At 52.6% G+C, this 18,536-nt stretch overlaps 2 protein-coding genes across 2 annotated transcripts; one reads left to right on the top strand and one right to left on the bottom strand.

The window, feature by feature from the left end:
• The first annotated feature begins 4,201 nt into the window (after positions 1 to 4,201).
• LOC113484114 (dual oxidase maturation factor 1-like) lies at positions 4,202 to 9,132 on the top strand. Its single transcript, XM_026856275.1, has 6 exons — positions 4,202 to 4,348; positions 4,488 to 4,545; positions 6,673 to 6,807; positions 6,998 to 7,211; positions 8,283 to 8,497; positions 8,933 to 9,132. The coding sequence occupies exons 1-6, from the start codon at positions 4,202 to 4,204 to the stop codon at positions 9,130 to 9,132; spliced, it is 969 nt and encodes a 322-aa protein (XP_026712076.1).
• A 4,267-nt stretch (positions 9,133 to 13,399) lies between these two features.
• LOC113484097 (dual oxidase maturation factor 1-like) lies at positions 13,400 to 18,085 on the bottom strand. The gene is made up of 6 exons (XM_026856253.1): positions 17,939 to 18,085; positions 17,018 to 17,075; positions 16,281 to 16,415; positions 15,915 to 16,128; positions 14,454 to 14,665; positions 13,400 to 13,614 (listed from the first exon to the last, which is right to left on the bottom strand). The coding sequence occupies exons 1-6, from the start codon at positions 18,083 to 18,085 to the stop codon at positions 13,400 to 13,402; spliced, it is 981 nt and encodes a 326-aa protein (XP_026712054.1).
• Between the last annotated feature and the right edge of the window lie 451 nt (positions 18,086 to 18,536).

Here is an 18,536-nt window from a genome sequence, read left to right as displayed (position 1 = left end):
AGGTTGGACCACAGACTTCTGAGGGCCTTACCTACCAACATGGAACTTCTCTTTCATGTTTCTACACTGCCTTTATGTCTTCATACAAGTTACTGGGCATTAGAAGTTTGCCTTTCTCCATCAAAACTCAAAAATTATTTCATGTCCTCAGGAGCAGCTCTCCCTGGCAGAACTTGGTTTGTAAAGGCATAAGAAGACATTGATACCATTTCTCCCCTGACTATTAAACATTGTCCGGCTATTGCTGGAAACAGGCAAGGCTGAGTCACAGCAGTCCTTACAGGGCGCACTCAAGAAGAGGAACATGCACATCGGGTTAGAGACCTCATGCCAAGGAAGATGGGCATCTCATGAGTGGCACTCAGCTGTCCCACAAGCTCCTTTCCCATGCTTCAGGTGAGAGTTCCAGCTTCACACACCCCAGTGTGCTCTCCCACGTGTTGAGGATCAGTTTCCAGCCTTCTCCAGAAAGAGCCCCCTACTCTCACACCTGCCTCCCAAATCTTGCAAACCACCCAGGCGTGTTCCTTGGCATAATGAAACCAGAATGACCTTGGAAGCCCATGGCGCAGCTTGCTGAGGCAAAGCTATGCAAACTTGGATTAGTCCCACAGACCTGTAAGCTTTCCAGGAATTTTGTAAGGTCTGATGAGCCCTCCAGCCTCTGCACACAGATTCCTTCTCCACAGATTCCCTGTGCCACCATTGGAAAGTCATTCCCTTCCTTTGCACCTAGTCAAATCAAGCATCTGCTTCCCCAGCCTTGACTTCTCCCATCAGAGAGGACCCCTGTGTCCTATCAAGGCCTGGAATTTCACACTCCTCCAAAAACTGCGGCAGAGAGTGCAAGCACATGGCTTCCCCCAGAGCAAGGATCATCCACTCCACCTGATCTCAGCAGATTTGGCTACCCTACGGTTAGGGCTTCAGCCTCCAAATGTCTCCTGATCTCTCCTCAGAGCCACATGTCAGCTGGAACTGTGGAATACATCAGCATCCTGAGAGAGCAGCAGCCCTCCTGCAGCACTTAGTGACCGTAGCAGTAGAGAGCAGTTTCAAGACCTTTGAGAAGCCTGGAGCCTAATCCCTGTGGTCCTTGTTAGTCACAGCTTATTTCTAGCTCTCCCCAGTGCTGGTGGGACAGACTGGGGGACTGCCACCTGCCCCATCAGCCAGCAAGCCCTGGGGTTTCAGAACAGGCTGCATCTCCCCTGCCTTGAATGCCATCCAGAAAATCCCAAACCTGAGCACACTACAGACAACACGCACACAGGGACCAGTTGGTGTCTCCACCTTTCCCACCTGGAGACACCCTGGGGCCAGATGCCTCAGTGCCACCACTATGCTCAGCAGGGACTCCCTCCCGTAGTGGGACATAGGGGGTCCCTGCCTGTCCCCGCGGTGTCCTGTGCCCGTGCAGGCAGGGACATGCACAGTTCCAGCCTGCTCTGTTCTCCCCCAGAGGCAGGGATATGCGTGGCTCCATCGCACCCTTCAGGTAAGGACACAGAATCACCTGGGTTGGAAAAGACTTTGAAGCTCCTCCAGTGTCATCATTAACCTCCCCCTGACCGTTCCCAACTCCCCCAGATCCCTCAGCGCTGGCTCAGCCCGACTCTTCAACCCCCCCAGGGATCCCGGGGACTCCCCCCTGCCCTGGGCAGCCCATCCCAACGCCCAACAGCCCCTTCTGCACAGAAATCCTTCCTCAGAGCCAGCCTGACCCTGCCCTGGGCAGCTTGAGGCCATTCCCTCTGGGCCTGGCACTGGGTCCTTGGCTCCAGAGACTCATCCCCCCTCTCTGCCCCCTCCTGGCAGGGAGTTGCAGAGGGCCAGGAGGTCTCCCCTCAGCCTCCTCTTCTCCAGACTGAACCCCCCCAGTTTCCTCAGCCGCTCCCCAGCAGACCTGTGCTCCAGACCCTGCCCCAGCTCCGTTGCCCTTCTCTGGCCACGCTCGAGTCATTCAATGGCCTTTTTGGGGTGAGGGGCCCAAAACTGAACCCACTCATCGCATGACCCCACCACCCAGAACCCCCAGTCCTCCACGCAGGCAGGGACATGGGTGGCCCCAACCTCCCAGTGCCAGAGGCAGGTGTGTGCCCCGGGCAGGCAGGGACACCAGTGGCCCCTTGGTGCCCCGTGTGGGTGGGGACGTGCACCTCCTCCTCACCCTGCGCCCCGTCCCCCGGGCAGGCAGGGGCACAAGCAGCCCAGCACCCTGGTTCCCGTGCCGGTGCGGGGACACATGGCCTCGTCCCACCCTGACCCTCACGCAGGAAAGAAACCTTTGGCCCGACGTCTCCCGTCCCCCCACGCGTGGCCCAAGATCGGGAGGACAGCAACAGAAAAAGTTGTGTCTCTGGAAATTCTGTATAAAACCATTCCCAGAAGTTGCAAAGTGTCGAGGAAATGCAAACGTCCCTTGATACTGTTTTAATGTTAAATTTAGGTTTAACGAGGCAGCATGTTCTGGGTTTTCAATTGTTACGTACTGTTGATCTGTTTTAAGCTGTGAAGAGTTGTGTTTCAGTGAATACAGACTTGAAAATCATTCCTTCCCTCATTGTATCTCGTATGAAATTTGGGCAAAGATGTAATGAAACCAGTGGAGTTCAAGAGATCAAGATTTAACTTGTCCTAGGCTAAACTGTTCATTTATTTATTCTTACAGCTGCTCAGACTGTTTTGTGTGCATGTTTGCTGGGCTGGGGACCCCACAACTGAACTTCAGTCCAGCATTGTAGTGTTGGGAAGCAGTTACAGCTCCTGCTTGCTAGGTAATGACAGCAGGAGTGGTGCTTGAGAGCTGCCCTTCCCTGGGCTTGGCTTTCCAGGGAAATAGCCCAAAACAGTTACAGAAAAACATGATCACTCTGTTAGTCTGGAGCAGAGAGTCAAGCTAAGGTCAGGTCCAGATCAGTTGTGAGCCAGTTGTAAAATCTCCCAGTCTCTGATAAACTGTTTGCTGTAATGATCTGGGTTACTGGGCAGAGAATTATTCTGAAACCAAATGTTGCTTTATGCATTGAAAAGTGATTTCAGCTGCCCTGTTTTATTATATTTATTGTAATTCTAACCCACTTCTAGCGATATGGAGCACACTTTTTGTGGCTGAATTGTTCTGGGTTGGATCTTACCTAAAAATACAATTAATACTGTTTTCAGAAAATGAGAATAAAATCAACTCCTTCATGCAGGGACAGAATGAAATTGTATTTGGTCATGAGTCATATTAGCTCCAGCATTCTCTGACTTTAGAAGACTTCCTGGGGTAGTTACATGCAGAGATGCTATTAAATAAGGAAAATAAAAGGACTAAGCATGTAATCAGTTTTGATAGAAAAGATCTAACCCAGGAATGGGGAAGCTCTGTAATCTCTACAACTAAAGTGTTGGTGGGAGTTTGAAGCCATCTGTGGGAATTACACACTGCATTGTCTCATGTAACTCAATGTCCTTTAGCCTTGAGACGTGCTCCTGATCTTCGTGCGCTCCTTGAACCCACCTCCCAACCCCAGTGGTTGCTCCTGCCCCTCTGGACCAAGCAAAAGAAGAGTCCTCCCTTCCCAGATGGCACTTTGCAGCTCCAGGGGACAAGGCTCTTTGAGGAGATGGGGTAGAAATGGGGATGGTGGGCTCCGTCCTGCTCGGCAGTGGTGGCTCCTGGCTGGGGATAATTTTGCTGGTGTGAAACCGGTGTTCTCAGTGGTTCCTTGTCATTTTGGAGGAAGGCTGCATCTACTGGTGTTTGCCTGCTCATGGACTTCTTTAAGGGTGTGCCACAAAGTGGAAAGCTCTGACTGCATCTGCTGCAGGGAAAGACCGGGCTCTGTCTGGGGAGGAGCTGCTCAACAGGTTTCTGCACTTGGGCTGCTACTCAAGCTGCAGCAGGACAGCGGCTGGTGGTTCCCCAGGCTGCCGCCATCCCTCCAGGCTGGAAGAGCCCTGCCCCAGGCACCTCCTCTATTCTATCGAGGGCTTTTGGGTGGCATGTTTCTCTACTGGGCAGTATTTCACCCTGCCCGTTTCCTTGCACTGCCCATTTCCTTGTCCCTCTGGGAAGTTCTGAGGTGGACTTCCCGCAGCTGGTTATTGCAGAGCTGAGCTGGGGCTGGCCAGCAGAGGCTCGAGGCAGCTGGGCAGGGCAGTGCAGGGTCCCTGCTGTGACTGCCTCTCTCCCGCAGGCTCCTGGAGGTGCAGGATGACTCTCTTTGACACCGTCTACCCCTTCTACCCGCAGCAGAGGAAGGCCTTCTTGTTCGATGTCAGCACCATCATAGTGATTGTGGTCTTCCTAACATTCGCTTGCAGCTTCCTGCTCATCATTCCAGGCATCCGTGGACGGGTGGTGCGTGACCCCTCTCCCTAGGGACAAGCATCTGCTCCCCACATTTTGGATGCTGGGACACTCCTGGCTGGTTTGGGGTGAGGCAGAAGGGCAATCAGGGCTGTTCTTCCCTGCTTGATGTCCCACCTCTCTCTCACAGAGGCTGTACTGGACTCTCCGGGTTCTCCTCAGCCTCGTCGTGGGAGTGGTGATTGTTGGTAAGTGCTGCGCAGCGCTTGGCGGTGGGTCTGGGGGCAGGATTAAACCCTGGGGCAGGGTATGGGTCTGGGAAACATGAACTGGTGGTCACACCTGTGGCCTGGCCAAGGCTGGTTGCAGTGTCTACCCTGCTCTGCAAAGCAGTCACACAGCTTCCTAAGAGGGCTTCCGCACCCCTGGCACCGGGGCTGTGAAAGCACCCGAAGGTGCCCGTGGTCACTTCTGAATCAAGAGGGAGCTTTGCTGGCTGTAACTACACTGTAGAGCTCCAGTGGGCTGCACAGCCCCATGTTCCTCTGACCATGTATGTGAGCCAACACAGGTGGGACCCAGGAACAACCATGAAACCACAAATACAACCACAGAGTAAATTTATTTTTGTTACCTCATGAACCAAGTGATTCCCAAAGCAGCACCTGGGCAGAAGCACACCGGTGGGAACGCAGAGCTCAGTCTAGAGGATCATCAAACCTGCTGTTTTCACCTGTATTTCAGGGATCCATGCAGGCTTTCACCACTGTGCTTTGATCTTTCCCGCAGCTGGGCAGGAATCTCTAAATATATCACAGGCCTGTGTTATCTAAATGCAGACTCTCTACTGGTCCAACACATGAGGCTAAACAACAATTAGTATGATATATATGTTTTTCTACACCTCAGCCGCAAGTCACTTGAGCACATTTGCAATCCTCCTCACCACTGTTTTTCCCAAGCCCCGCTGAGCTGCCTGCTGCTGAGGGAGCGGGGCTGGGCAGCTCAGACTGTGATCAGCCTTGCAGTGATGTGAAGAGAGCAGGTCAAAATAAAACACAGGCAAAACAGAGGTAGGGGTGGGGGTCTAAAGACCTTCCAAGGAGAAAGGCAGAAGGAGATGAAGGAGAGGCTTTGATTTAGTAAAACCAGGAAATCTTATGTAATAAATGGTGGTGGAAACCAGATTGTGGAATTTCCAGCTCAGAAAGGGTGACAGGACATGCAAGCCAAAGATGTACTGAGGGCAAAGAAGATACCAGATGGGGAGATCACCCTAAATCAAAGGAGGACAAGGCAGATTACAAGACTGCTTGGAGAGGGATGATGAAGTACAACCTAAATGATTCAGCTCCCAATTTGACCAGGCAATAGAAGTAGGTAGCCAGGCCATGGGACTCTGCTGGCTGACACATGGACCAGCCCAGCATGTGTTGGTCACCCTCCACCTGGAGATGTCCAGGCACTGGGAGATGCCACCAGAGCTGCACAGAAACACATTGCCAGGCTGGAGATGGCAGAGGGTGGAGGTCAGGGCTTGCTCCACAACTTTAACCGGCTCAGCACTGGAGAGCCATCCAGCACCGCTCTCCCTATGAAGATGCAGCTGGGTACTGCTTGGGCACACACGAGGAATTACTTGTTTTAAAGCCAATATCAGGTTTTCTGTCTGGCAGCAGCAGGGCACACTCGACCCTGCAGCTAGAAAATGTTCCTGCAGAGCTGCTACTGGGTCAGTGCCCTTACAAGTTGATTCAGCAGCTGAACTTATTTTGGGGCAGGTTTTCTTGTTCAGCCTGAGATTAAATCATCATCTTCACTTTCAGCTCATTTCAGTTCTGGAAAATTAAGCCCACCCCAAGGTGAGAGTGTTTCAGAAAAGGATGCTTTGTTCCAAAAAACATACCAGAAATGCTTCAAATTTTTCTTTTTCCCCCAGCTCAAATGACTGTCAGAGCTTGCTCTTCACCACCTCCATCTGAAAGCAATCTTCACTATTCACAAATAGTGCAATCTAGGGAGCTTAATATTTGGAATGAAACTCACCCCTGTTCCCGAGGCTGAGGAATGGGCTCATTTCCAAGCCCCGTCCCCAGGGGCTGCAGTGCTTGCCGTGGTGGGGAGCTTGCAGGGAAGTCTTGGAGAGGGTGTCTGAGGAGGGATCTGAGCTCTCCTGCTCCCTGATCGAGGGAGTGGATGCTTAGCGAGGGGAGGACATGAGCTCCGCCAGGGCGTGGGAGCTGGTTGAGGCACATCCTGGTAGCTGAGTCAGCTCTTCTGCCCTCCTTACACTCCCTTGCCTGTGATCCCCACCTGGAGCACAGCAAAGCCTGAGACCAGCCCCACTTTAACCCCAGCTTTACTTTTGCTGGCAGCTGTCCAGTTCACAGGGGACTGGGAGACCGGATGGGTGAAGGCAAACACCTCCTACAAGTCCTTCAGCTGTGCCCTGGTGAAGGCAGACATCGGGCTGCATGTCGGCCTGGGGGGGGTGAACATCACGCTCATGGGTGAGTCTGATATCCCTGTCTGGAGCTCTGGAGTGGCCATGGCCCCTGGAGGTCTCCCAGAGCCCTGTGGGTGGCCTTGGTCTGCATGGAGGCTCCTGGGACCCTGCTGCCCCTGGGGTGCCTGTGCTCCTGGCTGGAAACACCCAGGCTGCTGGGACGCAGCAGGGCCTCCGTCTTCTTCCTCTGGCAGGAAACCCGGTGAGTCAGATCAACGAGACCATCCACTACAACGAGCACTTTGCCTGGAGGTTTGGTGCAGACTATGACCACAGCTACAGCGAAGGGCTGAAGAGGGGGCTGCCCAGCCCCATCCTCTATGTGGCAGAGAAGTTCACCAAGCAAAGCCCCTGCGGCGTGCACAGGCAGTACCGCATCTCCAGCCACTATGCATCGGGCACTCTCTGGTGAGCCTCCTCTCCTGGTGCAGGGCAGGAGAGATGCGAGGATGTGGGAAGGGCTCTTCTGAGATGGATGGTGACTGCATGCTGCCAGGAGAAAAGCCATGTGCATGGAGGGATCTGCAGTCAAACCAGTGGCCCCGTAGGCACCTTGGAGTGAGAAGATAGGAAGTCCTGGTCTGGTCAACTCCACCAGGGATGGGCACAGGAGAGAGGAACGCGATGCAGATCCTTGCCATGATGCGGTGATGACGGCAGTGTTCCATCCCCTCTGAGGGAGTTGGAGCTGCTGTCCTTGATGGCCCAGAGAGGTCCATGGGCATGTGCAGAACTCTCTCATCCCCATCTGGGAAGGCATTTAATGTCTGGGAGTGGGACTAGATGAGGAAAAGCTGATGATGCTGTTATTGTGGGGTCAATCTGGACTCTTTAACAGGATCTGCTGGGCAACAACACGTTGCTGCTCACTTGGGCCAAGGGAGAGCTGATCCACAGCTGTCAGGAGACAGTCCCCTATACCATGGGTTGCGGGGAGAAAGGGTCATAGCAGTGCTATTCCCTCTGCTCTGAGTTTGACAGCAGGTATGCAGAAGCTAGGAAAGGGGCCTGGCAATGCCATGGAGCAAGAGCTCCTGGCCATAGCTGAAGGCTTCCCCTGTCACCCAGCTCCTCAGCCAAGTCCAGAGCTGCTGCTAATGACTTATGCCTGCTCCTGCAATTATCCTAGTCCTGTGTGCTGCTCTCTGGGGTCTGCACTGCCCCATACATAGAAGGTCAGGGAGCTGAGATGGTCTAGATACAGAGTGGGCCACCGTGGCCTCCTTGAGGCTAGTATATATGGGCTGAGCATAGAGGAAATCTGGGCTGCTGCCTTCTGGATGTGGCAGTGTAAGCATCGCGCATCTGCCTGGTCAGCCTGGGAGGGTAGGGATCACCCCAGCCTGCCCACAGAGCTTCCAGGCCTCATGCAATGCAACCTGGAGCCCAGAGTCCTCCTCCCTCATGGAAATCCTTATATAGAGCATCCTATTCTATGTCACTAGCACAACTCATCTGTTCATCTTCTCTTGTCTCCAGGGTGGCCTTTTGCACTTGGCTCATCTCCAACATGCTCTTCTCCATGCCTGTCCTAGTCTACGGAGGCTACATGCTCCTGGTGACAGGGGCCTTCATGATCTTTTCATTGCTCTCATTCTCCACTGTGAGGAACTCCCCGATGTGCCCAATTCAGTTTGGGATTGCAACCCTGCGCACAGGCTATGGAGGATCTTTCTGGCTCACACTAGCAACTGGTAAGGACACTACACTGGGGCACACTACTTTGTTCCTCTGGGTGTGCAAGAGTCCCAGCGTTTTTCCCCCAGAAATGGAGGTGAGAGAGCATGGGGAGTGCAGCCCACCAGAGCCCTGGCCTGTGCCTTGGCAAAGCACATGATTTGTAGCGATGTGGAGAGGACTGACAGTAGGGGGAACACCATCCCCATCTCAAGGGTGATGGAGGGAATTTTAGTCCCTGAGGTGCAGTAATGCAAGATGGAGATCACTTGCTTGGGTTTTAAGACCCATGCCTGTGTTTTGAGATGCTCAACACAGCAGCTGAAGTCACCTCATAGAGTAGAAGGCCATCATCCATAAGAGAAGGCATTGTCTCCCATCAGGGTGCCATGCTGGGTGGGAAGTGTGCTGGTGTTTACAGGAATGCTCTCAGAGAGCACATTGTCTTCCAGGCTTGCTCTGTTTTGTGGCTGGGATCACTGTTGTTGCACTGCACTACTTTAACTTGGATCTACTGAAAACTTTCTTTGATCTCCGCGAGGACAAAGCAGAGGAGTACCAGGAAATGGCTGAAGTGTACATCAACCCTCATTTTGTGAACGAAGGACTGTCTCCTTCTGAACCCTCTAAACTCAACCCCAACAGCATCTAGAATAAAGGTTTTTCCACTCCTTCCCTGAAGGTGGACCTGAAAGGGCAGAACATGAATCCTTCTTGATGTCCCCAGAGACCCATTTCCCCGACCAACTGCCTTTGAGGAGTGCATGTTGGGATGGGTACTTGCTGTGAAGTACCTTTGCAGACTGTATCTCCCTGATCATGTCCTCTGGAAAAAGGCTGGCTTTGCAGAGAGCCTACAGGCTGCAATTGGAGCAGCTCACAGCTCCAGTGACTCACCTGGGGATCTCTGTGCCAGGAGAAATACCCTTCCTGCTCCATGCCCTGGCACAGTCTGGTGCAGTGAGTCTCCGAAGGCCAGCTCCCACACCAGAAACTGAGCTCACAGGTAAGATTTCTCACAGGGAACATCCACTAATCCAAAAGCCAGTGATTAAACCTGCTCATTTCTTTCCCAAGCACTGACATTGAGTGTAGACCTTGAGGTGTACCTAGAAAAGCCAGGCTCAGACCCAGACTCCATCAGGCTGGATGCTGCACAAGATGGAGTAAAAAATCCACTCCAGAAATAAACTGAGTAAATGTGGAATTAGATTTGAAAATAATCATATCACCTTTATCCTCTCTGGCACTTTTAAACGTGGGTTTTATTAGATAGACTTGTAACTTAGTGTGGGCCTAAAAGGTGCCACAAGAAAGGAAAGAGAGGGGAGAATGAAGTTACCCCTATCCATCTGGAGCACACTTGGGCTGGCTGGGCTCACCACGAAGCACAAGCCCAAGGCCAGAAGTCAGACCCATCCAAGGTGAGAAATGAAGTGCATCAGGCTCCATTATTACAAAACAAAGATGGGCTCTGGCACCAAACCCACTGGCCTGATGAAGTCCCCATGGGCTGGCACAAGGAGCCATATCTGAATGCTGGAGACCTGGGAAGGCTCAGTCCAATTAATCATAAAGGACATAATTTCAGTATTTTGGCTCTTTTCTTTCTGAGAAAAGTCTCTCACTGTTACTTATTTCTTTCACATGATATTTGTGTTGCACTAATGTGATTTATTATGCACAAGTATTATTATCTTCAATAAAACTTCATTTAAAAAAACCCACACTCCTTTGAAACACTATGGGCATTCTGGGGGTCTGGTTTCTTAAGACGAGGTTGTGAGGCATATCTGCAGGTGACTGCTTGCAACGTCCCACCAGCAGCACCCTTCCTATGGGGGAAGTTGCCCTGGCAGAGGTGCCCCCAAGGAAGGATGGGGCTCACTGGCACGTGTCACGGTGAGTCGCTGAGAAACCCTTGTCATGGGGAACAGCATGCTGTAGGGATGTAAGAAGCCTCAAAAGGGCTTTGACTAGCTGAGCAGCAGGACAAAAGCCGTAAGATTAAACCAACAAAACTCCATCAGGAAATGGAGGATCCTTTCTCCATCTTTCCTGCATCCAGACATGTCAGGTCTGAAGGGATCACAGGAAGATGCTACAACCAGACACAGGTTATTTGGGCTGGTGTGGGAGAGATCCCATGGCCTGAAAACACAGGAGGTTTGGGGGTTTCACATCCTTTCTGCAATGCATCTGGAACTCTCCAGCCTCCTCTCCTGCTTTTAGGTATGATTTCCCCCTCCAATAGCATCCTCACCAGAAGAAAAACTTTGGCCTGTTGCATCAGACACACAGGGGCATGAACCCAAATAAACAAGACATCAAAAAAATTCAATCCATTTGAAGCACAGGGACACCAGATCTCTGTGTGTCTCGCCCACTTCCTAGCAAACATGGGACAGCTGGGATTTCTGCAGCAGACCTTGCATGGGGCCAGCTGACCAGTGGCAATGACATGATGGTGTGTGCAGAGACCCCTACACTCATTGCATTTCATGCAGAGCAAGGAGTCAGGCAACAGGGGCTGGGTGCCTGCAAGGAGTCTTGCAGGTGGAGGACTTCTTCCCTTGCCACCATAGGGAGGTGCACACAGGAGGGTCATTGCTCAGGGATGATTATTTTGCCTCACATGTTGTCATAGCAGCTTCTTCGCATGCACTCTAAGAACATTATAGCTGTGGCTATATTGCCCCTGGGTTGTGCTGCTGCAGGTCCTACCCCCTCTGTCCACCACAGCTCCCAGCTCAGTTTCCTGCCTGGACTGTTGTTGGGCAACAAGATGTAAAATAATTGCCATTAAATCCCTGGCTCTCAGCCCAGGTGTTTTTTGGCCTCACATTGTCCAGAGAACCTGGCATCTAACCAGAGTCAGTGCCAGCAATGGAGCAAACACAGTATGTGTCTCGGAGAGCACAGCCTGGGGCTCTGCAAGGACTGTGGTCTCCACGCCTGGAGGCAGTCGTTTCACCAGGGCATGCAGCCACCATGCCATCTAGCAGGCAGCAGAGCTGCCCACTCCCCTGCCCCTCAGGCTGGGCTGCAAGGGGGAACACACCAGGGAAAGGCAGAGGTTTATGAGATCTGAATTTCAACTCAGTAAATAAAAGGGGTTTGTTGCACCTAGGACCTAGTCCATCTGTAGGCTGAAGCATCTCCTGGTAGGTGCCACTGGGAACATCCTGGCTGAGGTCTCCTAAGCCCAAGGAGTTCAGCTCCAATCTATTTTTAAATGTCTGTTGGGTCCTCTAGGTCCTCACCGAAGGCTCTTGCATTCTGAGTGGGATGGGGCAAGATGCCATGTCTGAGCATCCCCTCTGCAGAGGGGCCTGTGCCATGGTGGTCCCTCTGCAAACCTCTCTGCTGGGCTGGGGATTGTTCCCATCAAGCCTTCCACATGCCCAGGGTTACTCCAGGAGCTAATGTCCTCCCATATCTCCCCTGCTCATTTGCCTGGTGTGCTCCAATACCCTATTTACTGTGTGTTGACTTGACTTCATTGCCCTGGGTTGACTAGCTGTGCTCAGATGCCCCATACAGGACCACAAAAGGGCTCAGACTTCTTTCCTTCCCTATGGTTGCCATATCACAACAGAGCATCCCCAGCCTGACAGCCCTCAGAGGGATGCCTCTATCAGCAGACAACAGAAAGACCAGGTCCAACTTATTTTATTGAGATAGAGGGGAAAATAAGCAAGCACAAAGCAGAAAAAGAAAAAAAAAACCCAAACAAAAAACCCAACAAAAACCCCCAAACCTGCACAGAGTTTTAAAGTGATGAAAACCAGAAAGGCTCACCCTCCTCTCCCTCCCTGCATGGGCAAGGTACCTGCTAGCTGTTAGCAGGCAGGAGTGGGCGGCTGCACCCACCTTGGGTGTGCAGGATTTCAGCATGGCGTGCCCCATGACACATGCGTTTCCACGGCTGAGCAGGAGGAAACCGAGACTCCCAGACCGGGTGTGATGCTCATCTCTTGCTAATTGATTACAGCCTCTCTTTGGGGCACAGTAGCACCTCCATTACCATCTTCTCCTTCCCTCCCACTAAAATGTTTTGTCTTCCTTTCAGAGGGCTGTGAGAGCACCAATAACTCACAGGCTGCTCACAGGCTGGTAGCTGTGGTTTGTAAGCACTGTACGAAGCAGGAGCCAACCAACCCTCTGACTGTGCAGTTTCAAGGCCAATGTACAGCCCAGGACAACTCAGACTTACATTGAACTTGAGCTGTGCGGTGTCAAGATGGGTCTGAAATCCAGGAGGCCTCCAAGATCAATATCCAGTATCCTACTAAATCATGGGCCTCCTTGCCAGCCCGCTCTTTACCCCAGGCCAGGAAGAGGTGCTGGATACAGGGCACCATGGTGGAACACAGCTCCACTCGCTCTCCCTGGCCGCTGGTTGGAAAAGCCTCCCCGGGCAGAGGGGACTTCTCAGGGGCCTTCAGGGTGGAGGTGCCACTGTGGGGTCTCTACTTCTCCTTTGGTTCATAACTGTGCATCTGCAGTTATTTGGTTTCTCTCCAGCTTGTTCTGATTTAATCTCTGTGTTTTAGGGAGGACTCAGGGTTTGTTGGGGGTGGACTCAGGGGAAAGGCAGTAGCCCAGCACCTGTAACCAGACAGCCAGGGATGGGGCATGGATTCTCCTCGCCCCAAAAGCTCTTACAGCTGCTGGTGAGTAAAATAACAGAAAAAAAAAAGAAAAAAAAAAAAAAAAAAAAAAAAAAAAAAAAAAAAAGAAAAAAAAAGAAAAAGGCAAACTGTCATAATCGAGACATCTTTCCAGATGTGGATATTCTTGTTACCTGGTTTCTTGTGTCTCTTCCCACCTGGGCTCCTGGTGGGGTTGGACCGGAGCATGAATTCAGGAGGGGAGGAGGGGTGTCCTCAGGCTTTGCTCTGCCTCCTCCCAGTACCTTACAGCTGGGTGGCTGTCACCTCACAAAGCTCACCCAGGGGCACCATCAGCACATCCTGTGCAGAGGAGCTGGGCTCGGCTGGCCGGCAGCACTTGTCCCATCTCTCCTCTTCTTCTTCCTTTCCCTTGTCCAGGTTAAAGACAAGCTTCAGCTTCTCCGGCTGTGTGGAGTTCAGGGTGATGACACCCAGTCCCAGCAGCAGGCACAGCAGCCCTGCAACGCACGGTGTGGGGAGACTCATTAGCACCTCCTGCCCGCTGTGTCCCAGCCCCATCCAGACCCAGATCTGGGGTTGGAGGCCAACGGTATGTGGCATCAGCCAGGAGGTCAAGGGAAGGTGTTATTTCCCTTTCCACGCTGGACTCTGCCATCAGTTTGGGCTTCCCAGTACAAAAGAGAAGTCAATGAAGTGAAGCAGATTGCCAAGAGAGTTGGGACTGGAGCCCACTGTGTGAGGGTGAAGGCTGGAGGAGCTGGGCTTGTTTAGTTGGAAAATGAGGATTCTATAGGGGAACTAATTGCCATCTTCTGCTACTGAAAAAGAGCCAGTCTCTTCTTGGAGGTGCACAGTTGTAACAAGGGAACTTCCATCTTGATAAAAGAAATATAATTGCTGCCCATGAGTGGGACAGCTGTGGGGCAGGTCCTGAAAGGAAGAGGGAACCTCTAGCCATGGGGACATCCACAACCAGACTGAACAAGGCTGATGTGGCTTTGAGGTTAACCCTGCTCTGGGCAAGGGCTGGGAGAGACACCCCCAAGGGTCCTTCCAGGTCAGGTCTTGCCCTGACTCTGTGATTCATTACTTTCATGACACTCCTCTGGGCACACCTCCAGACAGATTAGTTTGCCCGTTCAGATCTCCTGGATGCTCAGCTCTTTTTCCCCCAGTCTCGATGACGTTATCCTAAATTCCTGTATGTCATTGAAAAAAATCATGGTTTCTGTGACCAGCCATGAAGACAGAAAGGATGAGGCGCTGTTGGGCATCACTGAGCATCATCACTGCAGGGATTGAGAAAAAAAGCCCCAGAAGCAAGCTGAGCACTCACCTGTTGCTAATGTCAGCCAAAAGGATCCACCATAGTCTGTGTTCAAGGAAGCTGGGCCAAACAGGATGGGACACTTCAGAGTGTTCCTTGCAGTGAAGAAGATCAGTGAGGAGAGCATCAGCACGGCAGTGAGCAGGAGCATGCAGCCACCGTAGAGCAGGATGGGCATGGAGAACAATAGGATGGAAATGAGCCATGTGCAAAAGGCCATCCTGTGAAAGGACCACAAAACCAAGCCTGGAACCTGTTCTCAGGGTCTTCTCTCCACATCCTGATGGAGGGACAGCCCTGGACAACCTGCCTTGCTTGAGCTCTAGCTGGACAGTCTGATCTCAGGATGTCCCTTCCAACCCAAACAATTCTGTCTGCATGAATGGTGGAGCTGTGGAGCAGGTCCTGCAGTGGTGGAGAGCGATCTCCATGCCTGGGGACATGCAGTATTGAACCACAAAGCCCCAGGCACTTTGATATGGCTTTGACATCAGCCCTGCTCTTCATGGGGGACTGGAGTAGTAACCTCTGGAGGTCTCTCCAAATTAACTCTTTCTCTGACTCTCATGGTCCTCCACAACTGTTCCCAGGCACTTCCCATCTGTTCAAAGGGAGAATGGCAACAAAGGAGACCTTTGTTTGGAGAACTGCACAAAGAGCCATGCCCACATCTGATTCAGCACCTGGAGTGGACCCAGCTGCCAGCCCTACCCTGTGCATGGGCTTAGGGTTTAGCTCACTAGGGAGGTGAGCATAACAAATTGTTCTTATTCCAAGAATAATAACAAAAAATAAGTTTACATCAACATCCCTGCCTTGAAATACTCCTTCTCAATAGCAGGAATGTTTGGGCAGCGCTAGTTATTTTTCATGAAAATAAAAAAGGAGATATGAGCAGGGATCTGGAACCTACGTCAGTAGGAGGAGTCACAAGACTCACTCTTCCCTGCAGTGCCTTTCCCATGACCTCAGAGACATATGGGGATGCTCTGAGACTCCACGATCACAGCTCACACAAGGGGTCTCAGATTTACACCACGACAGCCTCTGAGCACCATTTTGATGGTCCCTCCTGCTCCCCACCAGCAGGTCTCCTGCCCTCTTTGGTGAGCAAGAGGAACTCTGCCATGGCTGGTTTTACTGGGGCTCTGCATCTTGCTTGGGAAAGGACCTTGTACCATAAGTCCCACACAGTTGCATCTCCTTTCCTTTAAATGAAGAATAATTTTTCTCCAACTGCAGTTTTGAAATTCAGGGCAGAGAAGACAGAATAAGATTCTGGGGAGATGGGGCAGGCCAGTAACCATAAGCATCCCTGATTCTGCAGACAGGTGGGTGGCAGAGACCAGTCAAGGCTTTGGCATGGCCTTACAGGGAAGAAGGTGGCTCCATCAAACTCCCTCTGCTCCACCTGGTTCTTTACACCTCCCCACTGATCAGAGACAGGGCTGACCTCTTGCTCTAACTTACCACAGTGTGAGGGACGTGTAGTGGCTGGAGATGCGGTACTGCATGTGCATGCTGCAGGGGCTTTGTGTGGTGAACTTCTCTGCCACATAGAGGATGGGGCTGGGCAGCCCCCTCTTCAGCCCTTCACCATAGCTGTGGTCATAGTCTGCCTTGAAGCTCCAGGCAAAGTGCTCATTGTAGTTGATGGTCTCATTGACCTGATTCACTGGGTTTCCTGACAGATGATGAAGACTAAGAACCTTTCTCAGCCTTGGAGGCAGCTTCAAGACTTCCTGGTGTGGGGGCTTGAGGGCCCACAGCCCCAGTACCCAGGTGCACGGCTGCCAAACTTGTACTCAACCCCCTCCTGTTGAGACATGTACTCACCCACCAGTGTGATGTTCATTCCTGCCAGGCCAATGTGCAGCCCAACATTCACGTTCACCACAGCCTGACTGAAGGACTTGTAGGAGGTGTTTGCTGTCACCCAGCCTGTTTCCCAGTCCCTGGTGAACTGTACAGCTGTGAAGACTTCAAAGGTTAGTCATGGCCTGGCAGTGAGACATCCAGTGCTGGAAGCATCTGTCATGACCTCATCAGGCCAGGTCACCATGGCCTGAGCATTGTCTACCCCATCCCAAGGGAAGGCCTGGCTTGTGAGACCCACGGAGCAAAAGCCTTGTATGTCCTTCCCTAAAACCAATCCTGACCTGTGACCTTGAGAGCTGCACTTGGGTTGGTTTCTCCCCAGACCCAGCACAGTCCCTAGCCCTAGCGGCAGTGGGGCTGATGTGTGGGCACCCTCCAGGCACTGATCCTCTTCTAAGAACCTGTCAATTTGTCTGGGTCCCCTGGCAGTTAGTGGTAGGCTTTTGATGACTGCCCTGGAGGCGGTCTGTGCGTATGACCTCCAGCCTTCAGAGAGGAGAGAGATGGGTGCTTGCACTTCCCACAACTTGCTGGAACCAGGTACCAGACACAGATGTGGGTCAGTCTTCCCCATAAACTCATCCTGCAGGCTGGACTTGGCACTTGGTTGGTCTGTTCACCCTCCCTCACCTTGCTCCTCCATTCCCTGTGTCTCGGGCATCCTTGAGTTTCCCATCCAGGACCCTGGTACTCACTGAGGACCACTGCTCCCACGAAGAGACCCATCACCACCCTCAGGAACCAGAAGAGTTGCTGCAATGGGTGAGCAGAGGAGGGAGGACAGGTCTCAGTCAGACTTGCCATGGGGACTTCAACACTAAGTATGTCATTTAGAAATTCCAACCAGTGAGAAACAGGTCTGTCCCTCCCCTGTGGAGTCACCCCATGGGCTCTGCAGGCTGGTGGCATGGTGGGGACACATGGCTGGGGCATTCCTGCCATGGGGTGGGGGAGGCTGCAGGGAGACCCAGGCAGAACAAGAAGGTCAAAACAGCCCATTAGGGAAAGCTGTGCCGTTCCCTTTCTGGGAAGGAGAATGGAGGCACTCCCTCTAATAGTTCTCAGCTGGAATTTCCACGCTTATCCAAGTGGACACGTTGGCAGCTGGCCACAGCTGGACATAAAAGCAGGGGCCAGGGGTTTGCAGTGTGTTCCCTGGAGGGGAGATGCCTCTTGGCCAGCCCCACTGCAAAGCCAAGTGAGCGACCAGTGCACGGCACGTGAGCAGTGGGCTTGCAGAAGGGTTGGTTGGCTGCTGCCCCATGAGCAGTTTCTTTTATTGGGATTTTGGGGAAGGTGGAGTGAGGTCTTTGAGCCTCACCCTGTTTTTGCACTCCTGCAAAATCACTTGGGCTTGCTCACAGTGAAATCCAGCTGAGTTCAGATCTGGGCACCTTGTAAATTTGGGATGGTGGTGTTTGCTGTCTCCAGCGTGAGGTACATGCTGGGTTGGGCTGGAGCTCACCCCCATGGCTTGCTAGAGATCCCAGAGCCCTGACTATGAACCTGTGGGCGTGTTTGCCCCCCACCCTGTTGTCAAGGCTGGCAAGGAGGAGGCATGTGGGATGCACAGGTCAGGGAACAGAGGGCTGAGATCCCCTAGACTCTCCACTTACCCCCCTGCCCCGGATCCCCGGCAGGATAATGATGAAGGTGGCCAATACAGAGAGGAAGACGGAGATGATGACAGCTTGGGTGGTGTCAAAGGGGAAGGACTCACTGGCACCAGGGTAGAAGGGGAAGGATCCATTCCACAGCGTCATCCTGCTGCCCAGGAAGGCTGGAAATCAGCACCCAGAGAGACACTGGGGAGAAAATCACCCCTGCATTTCCACCCCACCCTTTGCAGAGCCATCTCCTGCCCACTTGCCAGCATACTGCTTGTCCCGGACATGTCTGTACGTGCATCCCAGTGCCCATGCGTATTGCAGTCCTGCATCTGGGTGCTCAGGCATCTCCCATGGGAGCCCTCTGTCTCCCTAGGGTACATCCCTGAGCAAAGCAGGTTTGGAGTCACGAGGCCACCCGCTGCAATGCTCAGATTATCCCCAAGATGCCACAGAAAGATGTGCATGCGTTGCTGGAACTCTCACTCCCCTCCTCTGACTGTCCTCAAGCCCCCATCCCTTGCTTGTGCTCCCGCCCTCCCTGGCTCAGCTCTTTCATTATCGGGAGCCGGCTGGAGGCAACGTGCTCAGGAAGCCAGGCGTGATT

The sequence above is a fragment of the Athene cunicularia genome, assembly GCF_003259725.1.
Source record: "Athene cunicularia isolate RWA chromosome 10 unlocalized genomic scaffold, athCun1 chr10_part1, whole genome shotgun sequence".
Classification (NCBI taxonomy): domain Eukaryota; kingdom Metazoa; phylum Chordata; class Aves; order Strigiformes; family Strigidae; genus Athene; species Athene cunicularia.
The sequence above is the reverse complement of the archived record's forward strand: the minus strand, read 5'-3'. Positions and strand labels throughout refer to the sequence as shown.